The sequence below is a fragment of the Schistocerca piceifrons genome, chromosome 2 (assembly GCF_021461385.2).
Source record: "Schistocerca piceifrons isolate TAMUIC-IGC-003096 chromosome 2, iqSchPice1.1, whole genome shotgun sequence".
NCBI lineage: Eukaryota > Metazoa > Arthropoda > Insecta > Orthoptera > Acrididae > Schistocerca > Schistocerca piceifrons.
In genome coordinates, this window is record NC_060139.1 from 143,544,489 (window position 1) to 143,562,391 (window position 17,903).

The following is a 17,903-nucleotide window of genomic DNA, read 5'->3' on the forward strand; positions in this document are numbered from 1 at the left end:
ATTTCTCTTTTGTACTGTGTATTGATTTGATTTTGATTCTGTTTGAATTTTCTTATTTGTTCATACTCTTCTGTGTCAGTGAAGGCTACGGGTCTTGTGTCTTTCAGATCATCATCTACCTTTGTAGATAAGTTAGTGACCTGATCCGAAAGTTCGGCTACTTTCTCCGATAGTGTACTTATTTCCTCCATGTGTCTTTCTGAACCAATTTTCAGGGTATCTACTGTGTTCTTTAAGTTTTCCTGAGTTCTTGCAAGTTGCGTAACCGAATCGGTAGATGCAACTGAGTCAATTTTAGCTTGCAAGGTCTCATGATTTTCATGAACAATAGTTTGCAGTTCTTTTATGGCTGCTTCGTGCTTCTGTAATACATTTTCATGACGCAAAAAAATTGGTTGGAAATGCTCACAAATTTGTGTTTTTACGTCATTACAGACTTTTTGACATTTCGATTCAATGTGATGTAACTCAGTAGTTAAATCTTCACGCGTTTGTTCAAGAGTTTGTTCCAATGAGTCTAACTTTTGAAGCTGTTGCTGTGTTTGTCTCTGATTTTGTTCCATTGCGTCTAACTTTTTGAGATTTTGTTCCACTGTGTCTAACTGTTGCTGTGTTTGTCTCTGGTGTTGTTCCATTGTGTCTAACTTTCCAAGCTTTTGCTGTGTTTGTCTCTGATTTTGTTCCATTTGTTGCATTAATTGCAATAATAATGTATTAGTGTCTGGAATCTGTTTCTCTACGCTTTTCGGCAGTGCATTTGCACCGGCAACATTCACATTTTGACAAGCAGAAAATGTGTCTTGACTTATTTGAGAAAACGGTGATGACCCAAAACAGGAATCTACAGTATTTGCGAAATTGTGTCCTGTCATTTCGGATTCCTGAGGCGAGCTGTTGCCGACCGATCGATCGATGATGCTTCCCTGTTCACTACCTGTTTCACTGTCTACACCATTGTTTGCAGCCCGCTCCATTTCCCTATTCACAATTACCAAATTACTACTTTGAACATCAGTTAATTCACTACTCGGTGGCGCTAACACACTGCTTTCGTCTTCACTGTCATTTCTCAGTTTACTTTGGAGCCTAGTATTACGTTTTTCACACGCCATAATTGTCACAATATTTCACACGATAACACAGAAAAACACAATTTGAAGAGCAAAAATAAGAGAACACATTAACATAGCTCTGAAAACAATATCTAGTTAATTGCAGCTGCGAAATACTTGGTGCAAATCTACATGCATGCCACAACTGTTTTACTCTACAACAATGAAAAACTACAACTACAAAGGAGATTCTCTCTACAATTACGCGCTAGCAATAAACAAAAGCTACACTAAATACACAAACTACAAGAAAAAATCAGAAGATTCCAGTGAGGTATCCTCGGCTAAGGGTCGACATATGAAACGTCCCCTTTGAACAATTTATATAGGATTGTGCTTAACCTGACACACAATACTTTGTTAGCGCAACGCAATCTGACTTTCAAAATTCCCTGCAAAAGAATGGCCCTGACTAACATTAAACTATACCTTTCACAAATCACTTACCTCACAAAAATCTTCGCTGCTCAAGCTACTGCAATACAGCAAGCGCCACTACTGCCAGCTAAATAAAAGATTCAAACTACTGAAGGCACTAACTACTGATAGGGATAGTTAGCAAAATGAAAGATATTAATAGAGAACAAACAATGTATTTACCTTGATATCATCATATACAAATATAGCAGTTCATGACAAATTTCAAAACTCCGCCATCTCTCTCCCCACATCCACCACTGCTGGCGGCTCACCTCCAACTGCGCAACGCTACGCGCTGTTCACAGCCAGCTGCCTAACACTACAATGGCGAGTATTACAACAATGCAAAGCAGCCACAGACTGCACACAGCACAGCCAGTGATTTTCATATTGAGCGCTACGTAACATTGCCAATAAGAAAACGTAAACAGCCTACTTACATAGAGAAAACATAAACAGCCTACTTACACATGGTCAAGCAGAGATTCCGAAATGAGATACTGGATTGTAAGGCCTACCCAGGAGCAGATATAGACTCAGATAACAATTTAGTAGTGATGAAGAGCACATTGATGTTTAAGAGATTAGAATCAATATGCAAATAAGTGGATACGAAATACTAAGAAATGAAAAGATGTACTTGAAGGACTTTGAGACTATTAAAGAGACTGTGACAAGAAATAGTTCAGTAGGCAGTTCAGCTGAAGAGAAATGGGCATCTCTAGAAAGGGTAATCACGGAAGTTGGAAAGAAAAACCTAAGTACGATGAATATAACTGAGAAATTGAAAAAGGTATGATTGTCGGAAGAACTAGCTCAGCATACAGAAAAGTAAAAGCAGCCTTCGGTGAAATTAAAAGCAAAGGTGGTAATATTAAGATAGCAATGGAATTCCACTTTTAAATACATAGAAGAGAGTGAATAGGTAGAAAGAGTACACTAAAGGTCTTTATGACGGGGAAGACTTGAAGAGTATCTGTTTACGTGATACAAGAGGAAAGAGGATTCGACAGGGATGACATAAGAGGTTTGGCATTAGAATGAGAATTTAAAAGAACTTTGAAAGAAAGACTGAGGCAGAAGGGATAGATAACATTCCATCAGAAATTCTAAAATCATTAAGGAAGTGGCAGCAAACGACTATTCACGTTGGTGTGTAGAGTCTATGAGTCTGGCAGTAAACCATATGGCTTTCGAGAAAACATCATCCAGATAATTCCGAAGGCTGCAAGGGTAGACAAGTACGAGAACTACCGCACATTCAGCTTAAGAACTCATGCATCTAAGTTGTTGGCAAGAATAACCTACAGGATAATGCTTTAAATGACGATCAGTTTGGCTTTGGGAAAGGTAAAGGTACCAGAGATGGAAATTTGTCGTTTTAGATACATAATAGAAGAAGACTGAAGAAAAATCAAGTCACGTTCGTAGGATTTGTCGACCTGGAAAAAGCGTCCGACAATTCAATCAAATAAAAATTTTACCTGTTAAGAAATGTCTTTCTGATTATGATACATTACCAATTACAATATATGACATAGCTCTACACAGTAATGCAGAACAGTCCTCCATAACAGTGTGTTCAATTAAAGATTTAAAACTTGTGTGTTTTAGGGAAAGTTTGCAATAGTTAAACTGTGATGATGTGTACAGGGAACCTCACGAAATTTTAAAAACTGACCTATTTCATGATACCTTTGTGAGTATATTCGGAAACAATTTCCCTGCATAAACACTGAAACATAATTGTACGAATCCATCAAAAAAAACCTCGGCTTACCAAAGACATAAAATTTCTTGTAAACACAAAAGGGAAATGTATCTTATAGGTAGAAGGAATAATGATTCAGAAACAGTGAAACGTTATAAAAAAATTCTGCACTGTATTAAGGCAAGCTATTAAAAAGTACAGAAGTGTGTGCATTATGTCTGAGATTAGCAGCTTTCATAATAAAATTAAAACGATTTGGAATATTGTAACAATCAGGAGTTGAAATTATTTTTAATAGCTATTTTAAAGTTTTTTTATAGAAAAGAGGATCCAACTGTTTATTAGAAAATGCAAGACTGTTTATGGCAGAAACAATGCCTGTGCAATTTGGTAAAACTAAAAGTCAACCAACCTCACTACTGTATTTAAGAAAATAACAAATTCACTCAAAAGTAAATGGTCATATGGAATTGATGGTATTTACAAGAAAGTACAAAATGCCTGTTCCCAAAAGATAAGCAGGATTTTCAGTCACATATACGGTAGCTCACGGAAACAGGGCATTTTTCCAGATAGACTGAAATATGCTATCGTTAAACCATTGCATAAAAGAGGGGTAGCTCTGATGCTAGCAGTTACCGTTCAATCTCTCTTCTGACACCCCCATCCAAAATTGTTTAGAAAGTAATGTATTGAAGAGTAGCTTCACATATTCGTAAAAATGAAGTACTAACGAAATGCCAGTTTTTTTCACAAAGGTTTTTGAACAAAAAATTATATATATGCTTCCACCAAGCATATATTAAATGCTCTGAATAACAAAACACCAACCATTGAGATTTTTTTTGTGATCTCTCAAAAGCTTTTGACTGTATGGATCATAAAATTCCTCTAGATAAAATTAAGTATTGTGGTATCAGTGGGACAGTGCTCAAATGGTTTAACTCATATTTAACTGGAAGAATGCAGAAGGTTGACATTAACAGTATAGATAGTCTACAAATATAAACAGAGTCCTCTAACCGATGAGGTATCAAGAGTGGTGTCCCACAGCGTTCGGTCTTCAGTCTCTTATTGTTCTTAATACTTATTAATGACTTGCCACTCTATATTCAAGCATATGCTAAGCAAGTTCTTTCTACTGATGACACAAGATAGTAATCACACCCAACAAATAAAATTTAGCTGAGGAAATTGTAAATAATGCCTTTCAGGAAATTGTTAAGTCGTTGTCTGCAAATGGGCTCTCACTACAATTTGAATAAACGAAGTATATACAGTTATGCACAGTAAATGGCTTATCACCATTGATAAATATAGAGACAGAAGTCTGTTGCTAAGGCAGAGTATTCAAAATTTCTGGGTGTGTGCATTGATGAGAAACTGAAATGGAGGAAATACATTGCTGATTTGCTGAAACATTTGTATATTTTTAGTCACTGCTTTCATATGGCATCATATTTTGGGTAATTCATCAATAAGAGAAAAAGTATTCATTACACAAAAGCGTTTGATCAGAATAATAGCTTCAGCCCACCCAAGACCATCCTGCAAACATTTATTTAAGGAACTTGGGATATTCATAGTACCTTCACAAGACGTATGTTAACTTATTAAATATGTTATTGATAACCCTTCCCAATTCAAAAATTGTACTGAAGTGCATAGCTACAAGACTAGAAGAATGGATGACCATCATTATTATGTGTTAAATCTGACTTTGGTACAGAAAGGGGTGAATTATGCAGCCATAAAAATCTTAGGTCATTTAAGAGATCGCACAAAAATCTTTGGTCTTTTACCAACAAAACAGCATTAACAGTCCAACAGATACCCAACGAACATTTAAAAATAAATTAAAAGAATTTCTACTCAAGAGATGAATTTTCAGACATGAAGTACTAATTGGGGAAAAAAAGATTATTCCATGTAAAGGAAAATTACGTTACACTGGCACGTTCCTCATCATTACGTAACGTCGTACTCATAAAGTGTTGAATAATTATTACTGTAATGTAATTTAAAGTAGTGCAAGTTGTTCGAAATTCTAAGAAAAATAGGGGTAAGCCATACTGAAAGTCGGGTAATATATAATATGAACAAGAGCCAAGAGGTTACAGTAAGAGTGAAAGATCAAGATAGGAGTGCTCGGATTAAAACCGCTGTGAGACTGCGATGTAGTCTTTTGTCCTTACCTTTTGGTCTGTACATCGAAGAAGCACTGAAGGAAATCAACGAACGGTTCAGTTGTGGAATTAAAAATGAAGGTGAAAGAATATCAATGATAAGGTCCGCTGATGACACTGGTATCCTCAGTAAAAGTGAAGAAGGATACATGATGTGATGAATGGAACGAGCAGTCTAATGAGTACAGAATATGGACTGAGAGTAAATCGAAGACAGTCGAAGGTAACGAGAAATAGCAGAAATGGGAACGGGAAGAATCTTAACATCAGGAGTGGTAATCATGAAGTAGGCGAAGCGAAGGAATTCTGCTACATAGGCAGCAAAATAACCCATGACGGACGGAGCAATGAGGACATAACAAGTAGGCGAGCACCGGCAAAAAGGGCATTCCTGGCCAAGAGAAGTCTACTAGTATCAAACATTAGCCTTAATTTGAGGGACAAATTTCTCAGAATGTACGTTTGGAGCACAACGTTGTATGGTAGTGAATCATGGACTGTAACCGTTAAGGAAGAGAATTGCAGAATTTGAGATTTGGTGCTACAGAAGAATGTTGAATATTAGGTGGACTGATAAGGTAAGGAGTGACGAGGTTCTCCGAAGAATCGGCCAGGAAATGAATACATAGAAAACACTGTCATCGAGAAGGAATAGGATGGTAGAACATATGTTAAGATACCAGCCAATAATTTCCATGGCATTATAAATTGCTGTAGAGGGTAAACACTGCAGAGGGAAACAGAGATTGGAATATATCCAGCAAATATCTGAGGATGTAGGTTGTGAGTGGTACTCTGAGGTGAAGAGGTTGGCACAGGAGAGGAGTTCGTGGCGCGCTGCATGAAATCAGTCAGATGAAGAAAAAACTGTCAGTGGAAATTTTATCTGAACAAAGGGATGACTCAATAAAAATGTCTCCATTCAATACACCTTTAGGTTTTTATTATGCCCACATTAATTCCTAACTTAAGAAATTCCACTCATATGTAAATACTCTTGAAAATTAACCACTTGGTCACTGCCTCAGAGATTGCTACCTTCCTGCCCTAAATTTTCAGTGTCCTGTTCTTCCGCATATCATTTTGATTTTGTTGAATTTGAGCCTGCTGCTCATCGCTGTTAAGTTATAATTAAAATGTATGCCATAATCTGCTTTGAATTGTTGAATTCAATTTCTAAATATTCGTATACATATTATGGAGCATAGTTCATATCCATTTCTGTCTGCCAGTCTTTCAAGGTACACACTTCGTCTCTTGTGTTTAGGAAGGAGTGCACTACAGAGACTTCGGATCTATCGGAGAAATAGAATTTTCTTTCCCCTCATCTTCCAATCCCGAAGCACATGTCCACCAGTAATCCTTTCTTCCATATCTTCATAGTAACAGCATTCCGTTCATCTGAATATCACCCTTTACAAATTTTATTAACTTGTCTTTTCATCTTTGACATCTAGCACTGTGGGTATGTAAGCTTCCACAGAGGTGTTAGATCGAACACTGTTCTGCTGAATATGAGGCTCTAACCACCATTTCTTCAGAGCAGTTCATAGCCCAGCTTCGGGTCCGTCACAGAAAGACAACAAACCAGTCACCCTCACCGTCATCTTTAACTTGTGCATCTTCTAATTCTAAATCAGAAAAAATACCATCTTGCAAACAAAATCATACATACAACACACAAAGGAATATATTGTGATCTAAGAAACGACAAGTAAAACACTACTCTCAACGAAATTAATGCTAAACGTTAGGCAAAACATTCTTGAACAATGAATTCGGCACTGTTTTGCACAGAAAGCACTGTTAGATTTTTCAGTCGGCCTAATTTCCGTCGCCTGAGGCGACTCACAGAATGTCAAGGTGACCATTCATTCGGAAGAGTACAAATTCTCTTTATTTTCGTGTCCCCGCATTATTTTAACTGTCATTGCAACACTGCCACATCCTATATTCCTCACCCTCAACTGTACAACGCTTAGGCCCTGCCGTTTCTCTCTACGTTACAAGAACGTTTTTACTTAAATTCGAATGTGTTGGAAGCGGTAGATTGTCTTTTGTTAATCGAACTGAAACAAGACGAGACTGTGAACTGTTCGTTGCAAATAAATTTCAGTGACCAGGTCCCAACAAAGATTAGGGGTTTTTGTGATTCGCATCCCACGCTTAATCATCCACAACAGCAGGTGTCAAGGCTACAGAATTGGAATAGCTAGCGAGGCAAGACCCAGCAGAGAGACGTACGTGCGACTAACATCGCTCAAAGAGCCACAACACTACCTCCTAGTGAGGAATCTGGAACGGCGCCACAAAGAGCCGATGATCAAAGATGTTCAACGAGCAGTCACAAGCGATGTAAGTGTACGCACACCTCAAAAGACTGCCACAATGTGACATACGAATTATAAAATACACTGCCTCTTTTAAAAACAGTTCCTTAATTATTGGGTTCAAATAGAACTGAATATCCCAATTAAGGTGGACATCTGAAATATTTCATGAATTCATGAATGGTTCATTGTATTCAATTAAGGTTTTCCATTATTGTCGAAGTTTAATATTGTAACGTTCTGTTCGCCGAGATGCAGTGGACATTTTTTTAAGGAAACGACGTACTTTCCAGTCATCAATGTTTACCTTCAATGTAAGTACAATGATATAATGCAATAGACGTCTACAGTCGTTAAAGTGACGACTGGCGTGCCACAGGGGAGTGTTATGGGACCATTGCTTTTCACAATATATATAAATGACCTAGTAGATAGTGTCGGAATTTCCATGCGGCTTTTCACGGATGATGCTGTAGTATACAGAGAAGTTGCGTCTTTAGAAAATTGTAGCGAAATGCAGGAAGATCTGCAGCGGATAGGCACTTGGTGCAGGGAGTGGCAACTGACTCTTAACACAGACAAATGTAATGTATTGCGAATACATAGAAAGAAGGATCCTTTATTGTATGATTATATGATAGCGGAGCAAACACTGGTGGCAGTTACTTCTGTACAATACCTGGGAGTATGCGTGCGGAACGATTTGAAGTGGAATAATCATATAAAATTAATTGTTGGTAAGGCGGGTACCAGGTTGAGATTCATTGGGAGAGTCCTTAGAAAATGTAGTCCATCAACAAAGGAGGTGGCTTACAAAACACTCGTTCGACCTATACTTGAGTATTGCTCTTCAGTATGGGATCCGTACCAGATCGGGTTGACGGAGGACATAGAGAAGATCCAAAGAAGAGCGGCGCGTTTCGTCACAGGGTTATTTGGTAACCATGATAGCGTTACGGAGACGTTTAGGAAACTCAAGTGGCAGACTCTGCAAGAGAGGCGCTCTGCATCGCGGTGTAGCTTACTCGCTAGGTTTCGAGAGGGTGCGTTTCTGGATGAGGTATCGAATATATTGCTTCCCCTTACTTATACCTCCCGAGGAGATCACGAATGTAAAATTAGAGAGATTCGAGCGCGCACGGAGGCTTTCAGACAGTCGTTATCCCGCGAACCATACGCGACTGGAAGAGAAAAGGGAGGTAATGACAGTGGCACGTAAAGTGCCCTCCGCCACACACCGTTGGGTGGCTTGCGGAGTATAAATGTAGATGTAGATGTAGAACTTTTGTAAAACATGGGTGGGAACAGCGCCACACTCAAAGAACAACTCTTTAGTTACGCTAAGTTTTCGATGTGTTATATTAACACTGAAGACAGGTGAGGGGTCGCTGTAGCAGCACATTGCACTTTAACCTTTAGTATACAGACATATAAGACGTCCGTGTTACAGATTTAGTGCCTGCTCACGTTAATGCTGGCACAATCTCGCAGCAAAATAAAAGTATTAACATTAAGTTTTGTTGGGCTTCTATCGACAAAAAACGCGAACGCCATTGTAATACTTCCATGGCGACCGCTTTGTCAGCGGAGCATTACGCTTCTGTGGCAGTGTATATGTACGATACATACGTATGGAGATCTGCAATGAGATCCGTGGAAGATACTTTAATGCCAGGATTACTGAACACAAGCAGTTCTGGAAGCTGGGACGAGGGAAAAATCCGCTGCTGTTAAAACCGCGCAGCGAGGCAGAGACCATGTAATAAAATATAATCGCACACAGGTGCTCGCTAGGGAGAAGAACTACGGCGCAAGGCTTTTTGTTTCTGGGAACTAACTAAGTCCAACTGCTTTAACACGGGCGCGAACGGTCTGAAAACAAACGCTTAAAGAATATTTCGGTTTCCCTGCACCGAGACTGACAGGTAACGGAAGAGCAAGATAACTTGCTGTGAAAAATGAAAAGCGCTTCGAATAGCGCTGTGCGTAACCTGCTGTCCAGGGCTCTTACACTAATGGAAGCTGACATGATCCTTCTCATACCTTTTTCAATTTCTCAGTTATATTCTTCGTACTTAGGTTTCTCTTTCCAACTTCCGTGATTACCCTTTCTAGAGACGCCCATTTCTCTTCAGCTAAACTGCCTACTGAACTATTTCTTGTCACAGTCTCTTTAATAGTCTCAGAGACCTTCAAGTACCTCTTTTCATTTGTTAGTATTTCCGTATCCACTTATTTGCATATTGATTCTAATCTCTTAATCATCAATGTGCTCTTCATCACTACTAAATTGTTATCTGAATCTATGACTGCTCCTGGGTAGGCCCTACAATCCAGTAACTCATTTCGGAATCTCTGCTTGACCATGATTTAATCTAAGTGAAATCTTACCGAGTCTCTCGGCCTTTTCCATGTATAGCTCCTCCTTTTGTGATTACTGAATAGAGCAGTCTCTACTACTATCTCAAATTTACTGCTGAACTCAGTTAGTCTGTCTCCCCTCTCATTCCTACTATAAAGCCCATATTTTCCCGCAGTGCTTTGTGGCACTCCTTCCCCTACGATCGCATTCCAGTTGACGTCGGCATATCTACCTGAGCTATCGTTGTCGGTGTTGGTTTGCTGTGATTGAGCGTTTGCATTTCTCAGATTTTCTAGCTTACCCACCACGTTCAAGCTTATGACATTCCTCTCGCCGACCAAGCATAACGTTATCTTTTCGTTGGTTATTCCATCTTTTCTCAAGGTCACCTCCTCCTTGGCGTTCCCCTCCAGGAGATTCGGATGGGATGGTTCCCATTGCCTTTTGCATCCTCATGCCATTAATCTTTGCTGATTCTTCCGACTTTATGGGCAGTCTCCCACCCCAAGGGTAAGATACTACCCTGAACCTATGTCTGCTCCTCTGGCCTTTTTGCACAAGGTTGGTGGCTGAGTGATGGTGACTTCTTAATCCGGAAATCTTAAGCTGCCTTGGTTGATGGCGTGGCTCGCACTCTGGACTGAAGGCATTTCGACTACTAATCAAAGACGGTACCCCTAGACCACAGGTGCATTCTAGAAAAAGATGAAAGAATGAAGTTATCGTGAAAACTGGCTAAATCACCCTGGACTAAAGAAATGTAAAACTGAAAACAAACTCTACTCGGTATTCATGTACATTGAACTTATCTTTTGAGAAGGGTCATGCCTCCTCGTAACGAAATGTTAGGAAAGAGGTTCAGTCGAAGTAGGTCAAAACGACCACTAAGTACAACCATTAAATATACTGACGTGATAAAAAATCGGTAACAATAAAATATAAAAACTATAGAGTAATGAAATTTCGGGAATACATTTGTCTAGTAATATAACTACGTAATGAACACTGTAATATCACACGTTATTTTAAGAGCGAGATAAGTCACTGAAAATGTGAAATGCTGGTACATCAATAACCTGTGTAACCGCCAGAACGCTGAATGCAAGCATATAAACGTGCATGTGTTGTGTTTTACCGGTGCCGCATGTCAGTTTGTGGGATGGAGTTCCATGGCTGTTGAACTTGGTCGGCCAATAGAGGGGCGGTTAACGCTGTTTGTGGATGATGCCAGAGTTGTCGTCCGATGATGCACCACATGTGTTCAGTTGGAGACAGAGCTGATGATAGAGTAAGTCGGAAGGGGGCACCGTTATCCTGTTGGAAAACATCCCGTGGAGTGCTGCTCATGAATGGTATAGCCGGCCGTTGTGGCCGAGCGGTTCTAGGCGCTTCAGTCAGGAACCGCGCGACTGCTACGGCAGCAGGTTCGAATCCTGCCTCGGGCATGGAAATGTGTGCTGTCCTTAGGTTAGTTAGGTTTAAGTATTTCTAGGTCTAGGGTACTGATGACCTCAGATGTTAAGTTCCAAAGTGCTCAGAGCCATTAGAACCATGAATGATAGCACAACAGCTAGAATCACCTGACTTACGTACAAATTTGCAGTCTGGGTGCGTGAAGTAACCACGATATTGCTCCGGTTGTCATATGAAATCGCAAATCAGGCCATAACTCCAGGGCAGGGTCAGCGTGTCCAGCACGCAGACATGTTTGTAGCAGGCCCTCGCCTCGCCTGCTTCTAACCAACATGCAGCCATCACTGGCACCAAGACGGAACCAACTGTCATCATCCTGCCGTCCAATAAGGTCTCGCTTGACACCACTGAAGTCGCTGATGGCTGTGGTTTGGGGTCAGTGGAATGCAGGCTATCGAACATGTGGATCGTAGCTTCTAATCAAGCTGCGGGCCTATGGTGTATCGTCTCAGTTTTGCGACTGGATTCGTGATTTCTTGTCAGGAAGGTCGCAGTTCGTAGTAACAGACGGCAAATCATCGAGTAAAACTGAAATGATATGAGGTGTTCCCAAGGGAAGCGTCGTGGGACCTCTGCTGTTCCTGGTCTATATAAATGACCTGGGTGACAATCTGAACAGTTCTCTTAGGTTGTTCGCAGATGATGCTGTAATTTACCATCTAGTAAGGTCATCCTAAGACCAGTATCAGTTGCAAAGCGATTTAGAAAAGATTGCCGTATGGTGTGGCAGGTGGCAGTTGACGCTAAATAACGAAAGGTGTGAGGTGATCCACATGATTTCCAAAAGAAATCCGTTGGAATTCGATTACTCGACAAATAGTACAATTCTCAAGGCTGTCAATTCAACTAAGTACCTGGGTGTTAAAATTACGAACAACTTTATTTGGAAAGACCATATAGACAATATTGTGGGGAAGGCGAGCCGAAGGTTGCTTTTGATTGGCAGGACACTTAGAAGATGCAACAAGTCCACTAAAGAGACAGCTTACACTACACTCGTTCGTCCTCTGTCAGAAAATTGCTGCGCGGTGTTGGATCCTTACCAGGTGGGATTGACGGAGGACATCGAAAGGGTACAAAACAGGGCAGCTCGTTTTGTAATATCACGTAATAGGGGAGAGAGTGTGGCAGATATGAAACGCGAGTTGGGATGGAAGTCATTATAGCAAAGATGTTTTTGTCACGGCAAGATCTATTTACGGAATTTCAGTCACCAACTTTCTCTTCCGAATGCGAATATATTTTGTTGAGCCCAACCTACATAGGTAGGAATGATGATCAAAATAAAATAAGAGAAATCAGAGCTCGAACAGAAAGGTTTAGGTGTTCGTTTTTCCCGCGCTCTGTTCGGGAGTGGAATGGTAGGGAGATAGTATGATTGTGGTTGGATGAACCCTCTGCCAAGTACTTACATGTGAATTGCAGAGTAATCATGTAGACGTAGATGTAGATGTTGATGTAGATGTAGTTGTCCTTGAAGTAACCGACTCGTTACAGTTCGTTGTGCCACTGTGGTGCCAACTACTGTTAAATTACTGCTGCAGATGCCGTACGTTGCGCGGGAATGATACATCGAATGTGAAAGTCTTCCCACTCGGTAGTGCTGTGTGGTCGTCGGGAGGCTGGTCTTCTTCCGACCGCACATTCTGTGACCACCGCTGCCGGGGATCAAGTACATTAGCTACTTTCCTGCCAAGTCTTTCTGTAGTACCGCAGAAGGAACGTCCAGCTTCTCGTACCCATATTACACGACCTCGCCCAAACTCTGTGAGGTGTTGATAATGGCGTCTTCGTTGCGTTAAAGTCATTCATTATTACCATCAACTCACCACGTCCATTCTCAAAGGTAACTAACGCTCACGACAATTACAGCGTATATTTACAGAAACCTGATTTGCATCCTAGTAGTGGCGCTACCTAGCGCCACTCTTATGCGACTGGAGCGAAACCTGAATAGACATCACCTTTTAGAAGTAGAAACGCACCTACGGAGTCACCCGACTCCTCCTTCTTGACGCGATTTTTTCCCAATACGGTTTATTAACATTCACTGTTCCTCCACCTAGTGTTTTACAAGACAACACCATCACTAAATAATAGCTAATGTGCATCATAATGCCGCTGTACCGAAGAAATAATACTGCAGCTACTTCAGATCACTGAAATGGATGCCCAATATCAACGATGCCTCTTGCATCGAATATTGATTAACGTTGGTATTTGCATTGAGATTATCGTGGTGGTAGTGATCTTCAGTCTGAAGACTGCTTTCATGGAGTGCTCCACGCTAGTCTATCCTGTGTATCTTTATATGTGAATCACATGAACCTGCTTACTGCACTGTGCCGATGGTGTCAGTTGGTCCTATTAACCTAATCCCCTCTTTTATCCAGCTGTCATAAATCTTTTCACGTATCGTGACATATTTTTGAGAGTACAACCAAGAACTGAAGGCATTATACAAAGCAAACTTGGACTCCAGCGACCAATTTTTTCAAAGGTTTTGCGAGTACTTTCCTGTAAGTAACGTGTTAAAAAGAAACTTAATTTGGTTTCATTTTAAATCCTGATTATCTTTCTGTGTTGCCCTGAAAATATCAGCAAAGCATCATAAATGGCAAAGTTATGCGCTGCTTGTTTCGTTTGGAAACAAACTTCTTCCATTCACTCAGATTAATTGTTGTTGAAAACAGAAACGCGCAGTTCTGACTTCGCCTTCACGCTGGTATTCAGTCGGCATCAGCTGCTTATTCTGTTCGTAAACAGTACACATAGGTTTACTCAGCAGTTCGCGTAGGTTTATTGATGAATATGTGGCCGATATGTAGCTACTGCATGTGTAACCAATGGAAGAACGGCACCGACATATTATACTGAGCGGTTCCCGCAGCAACGGCAACCACATCACAGCGTATTTGCGCCTGAGGTTTGAAGAACTATCCTGTGTCTTGTGTTGTTCATTTTGCTGACCGCATAGCACAGGTTTTTTCCTACTGCGAAGGTATTTTCCTGGCAACAAAAATAGTTTATGCATCAAAATTTATAAATTATAATTAATTATTTTAAAATCAGTAGGTATGTATAAGTACGTACTTCCATATCTAATCTCTATTCATAAAAGACAATGTGCTGACTGACTTATCATCACCCAGCCCAAACCGCTAAGGAGAGAAACTTGAGGTTTGGAAAAGTTGTGGATCTTATACTTTAGGGGACGTTTAAGAAGGAATTTTTCGAAAATCCAACCCTAAGGGATCAAATAGGGGATGAAGGGTTTTCTGAAAAATGTCACTATTAAGGTAATTTTGAAGATAGACCTACAAATATTTGTTTTCGGTTTCTCGGTCTGAAATAAAGAAATACGTGTTTCAGCATTTTTCGAAATTTCACAAAGTGACAGAAAGTATTTGTTTTTGGAAATTTATCATTATTAAAGAACTTGTAAAGTATTTTTAAAGCTACTTCTACTAACACTGGTATTTGACTTCTCGGTTAAAAATAAGAAAGTACCTGTTCAAGTGTTTTTGCAAATTGAACTCCTAAGGGGGTGAAATAGAAAGTGAGACCATTTACGAAAATATTTTATTATCAAAGTATTTTTAAAGCAAAGTTTGTGAAAATTTAAATCTGTCTTCTCACTTAGAAATAAAAAATTGGTGTTCACTGTTTTTAGAAATTCAACCCCTATGGAGGTGAAACGGGTGATGAAAGGTTTTATGAAAGTATTTTTTTTTGTGCAAGCGTATTTGAAGCTAACTCTATGAAAATTTGTATTTGGCTTCTCTGTTAGGAATAAAACATACCCATGTTTCTGTTTTTGGAAACTCAACTCCTAAGGTGATGAAATACGGTTTAAAATCTTTTATGAAAGTATTTCACTGCGAAAGCATTTTAGAGCCAAATCTTTGAAATTGGTGTTTGGATTATTGGTTAGCGATGAAACTATATATGTGTTTCACAGTTTTTGGAAATTCGACCCCTAAGAGGGTGAAATAGGGTCACACTGATTCACCTGACTCATAATGGCCCGCCAGAAACATCTGAGGATAGAAGCTTGAAGTTTGGAGAAGCTGTGGATCTTATATTGTAGGCATTGTTTAATAAGGGATTGTCCGAAAGTCTGTTCATAAGGCCGTGAAACTAGGAATGAAAGGCTCTTTCAATGTATGTCGCTATTAAGGGAATTTTGAAGCTAGTACTATGAAAACTGGTATTTCATTTCTCAGTCAGAAAATAAAAAGTACGTGGTTCAGCATTTTTGGAAATTCAGCCACTAAGGGGGCAAAGTAGTGGGTGAAAATTTCTTTGAAAAAAAATTAGTAAAGGATTTTCAAAGTTACACCTATGACAACTGGTATTTGACTTCTCGGTTGGTCCGAAGACTCATTTAACGCAGCCCTCCAAGCACGTCTATCCTGTAAGCCTATGCATCTCTCCACTACCTTTGCACCACGCATCCATGTAAATCCCTTGTGTAGTCAACCATTGGTCTTTCTGTCTACAGTTTTGTTCCTCTACCTTTCCCGCCATGTTTAAGAAAGTGTCCCATCAACAGATTCCAACTTTTAGTCGTAATCTGCACGAATTTCTTTTCTCCCAACTTCTTCATTAGTTTTACAATCTACCCATACAATCTGCAGCATTCTGACGTTGCAACACTTTTCGAAAGCTTCCGCTATCCTTTCGTCTGATCTGTTTGTCATCCAGGTTTCACTCCCAGACAGACGCGCGCGGAAAGAGCTTCCTAACATTTAAATTCAAATTCGATGATAACAGTTTTTTTTTTTTTTTTTTTTGCTTTTGAGATACGTTTTCTTGGTTATTGCCAGTCTGCATTTTATACTCTCGCTATTTCTGCCATGGGAGGTCATTTTGATGCCAAGATAGTAAAATATATTTACTGCTTTTATTGTCTTATTTACAAATTTCATTCCCACCGCATCACCATTACCATTCTTTGCTTTCCTTGGTATTTATCTTATAACCTCTTTTCAAGAGATTATTTATTCTGTTCAGTGGATCCTCTCTGACAGAATTACAAAGTTATCGGGAAACATCATAGATTTTGTTTAATCTCTCTAAACTTTAACTCCGTTTCTAAATTTCTTTTTTGTTTCCTTTACTGGTTGCTTAATGTACATTTGTGGAAGCTTTCAACTATGGCTTACTCCCTTCTCAACAATTTTTTCTCGGTCATGTCCATCTACACGTGTAACTGGAGTCTGGTTTTCGCACAAGTCAAAGAATACGTTTCGCTCCCTATATGTAATTCTTCAACACAAATTGATCTTTCCCAGCTGTGTATTTTATTGCTAAACTTTTTAAGAACCCAGATTGATTTTCTCCAGTTCTATAAAACCAAATACCCAAAGTGTACTTTCGAATTTATATGATGCAACAATAACTGAACTAGTCAAATACTGATTATTTTGTCTAATAATCTCTTGTCTGGAGAATCCGTTATACGGCCACAAAGAATTACTTCCCAAAATCCAACTGTTCAGCGTTCCCTAATTATTTTCGCTGTCGTAATGATCGATATGGCGCAGTGATGGCGATACAGGACTTCCATTTAAAAGAAATACTGGTCCCTTCACCTGTTGGTAACCACAGATAAAAGTTTCTTGTGGTTTCCCTGATCGATGCAGGTGAAACCCTCGAGAAGGTTCTTGAATTCTTAAATTTCCAGTCAGCCCATTGTTACCTTATCCATGTGCCAGTGACCCAGTGCTCCTTCATTAACTGCCTCGACGTTGAGGGCACCATGAGCTCCAACTCCTCTTCGTTTTCGCAGGTGTCTCGCCAGTGGATGGCCGCCCGCGTGCAGCTGGCGGTGCAGACGGCAATCTCGTCGTCCTCGTCGCACGCTGGAGACGGCCCAACGAAACTGCGGCTCGGACACGTCCAGGGCGAGTTCGCGCTGCTCATATTAGGGCTGGTGCTGTCTATAATCACTTTCCTTGCTGAGCTGCTTGTTTACAAAATTACTACCAGGAATGTCGTCAGCGTGTATCCGAGCAGAGAACGTCTCGCCCCGAACCGGAAACATCGTAGCTCCAGTTGTCACCAAGACAAGATGTGGGCTTAGTGTTAACGTTTTGGACTGCATTGAAAGTACAGTGCAACAGAAGATTTAGAACGCACTTGCCACAGTAACAATGTTGCCTACCTCCTTCCAGTTAGTACAGCCACCTGTATTTGGTATTATCCTGCTATTTTGTGGTCGAGAACTTGGTCTGGGAATAGAGTCATCTATTCCGATAGTAAAAAGTTGGACACGAAAGGAATGAATGTACCCTCTTGTACTGA

The 17,903-nt window shown here is 40.0% G+C and overlaps 1 protein-coding gene across 1 annotated transcript in view; it reads left to right on the top strand.

The window, feature by feature from the left end:
• LOC124775202 overlaps positions 1-17,682 on the top strand; it is a 116,579-nt gene extending 98,897 nt beyond the window's left edge. Inside the window, exon 7 of the mRNA XM_047250041.1 lies at positions 17,389-17,682. Within this exon, the coding sequence (XP_047105997.1) occupies positions 17,389-17,682 (294 nt within the window). The remainder of the gene's footprint in view (positions 1-17,388) is intronic.
• Positions 17,683-17,903: the final 221 nt, after the last annotated feature.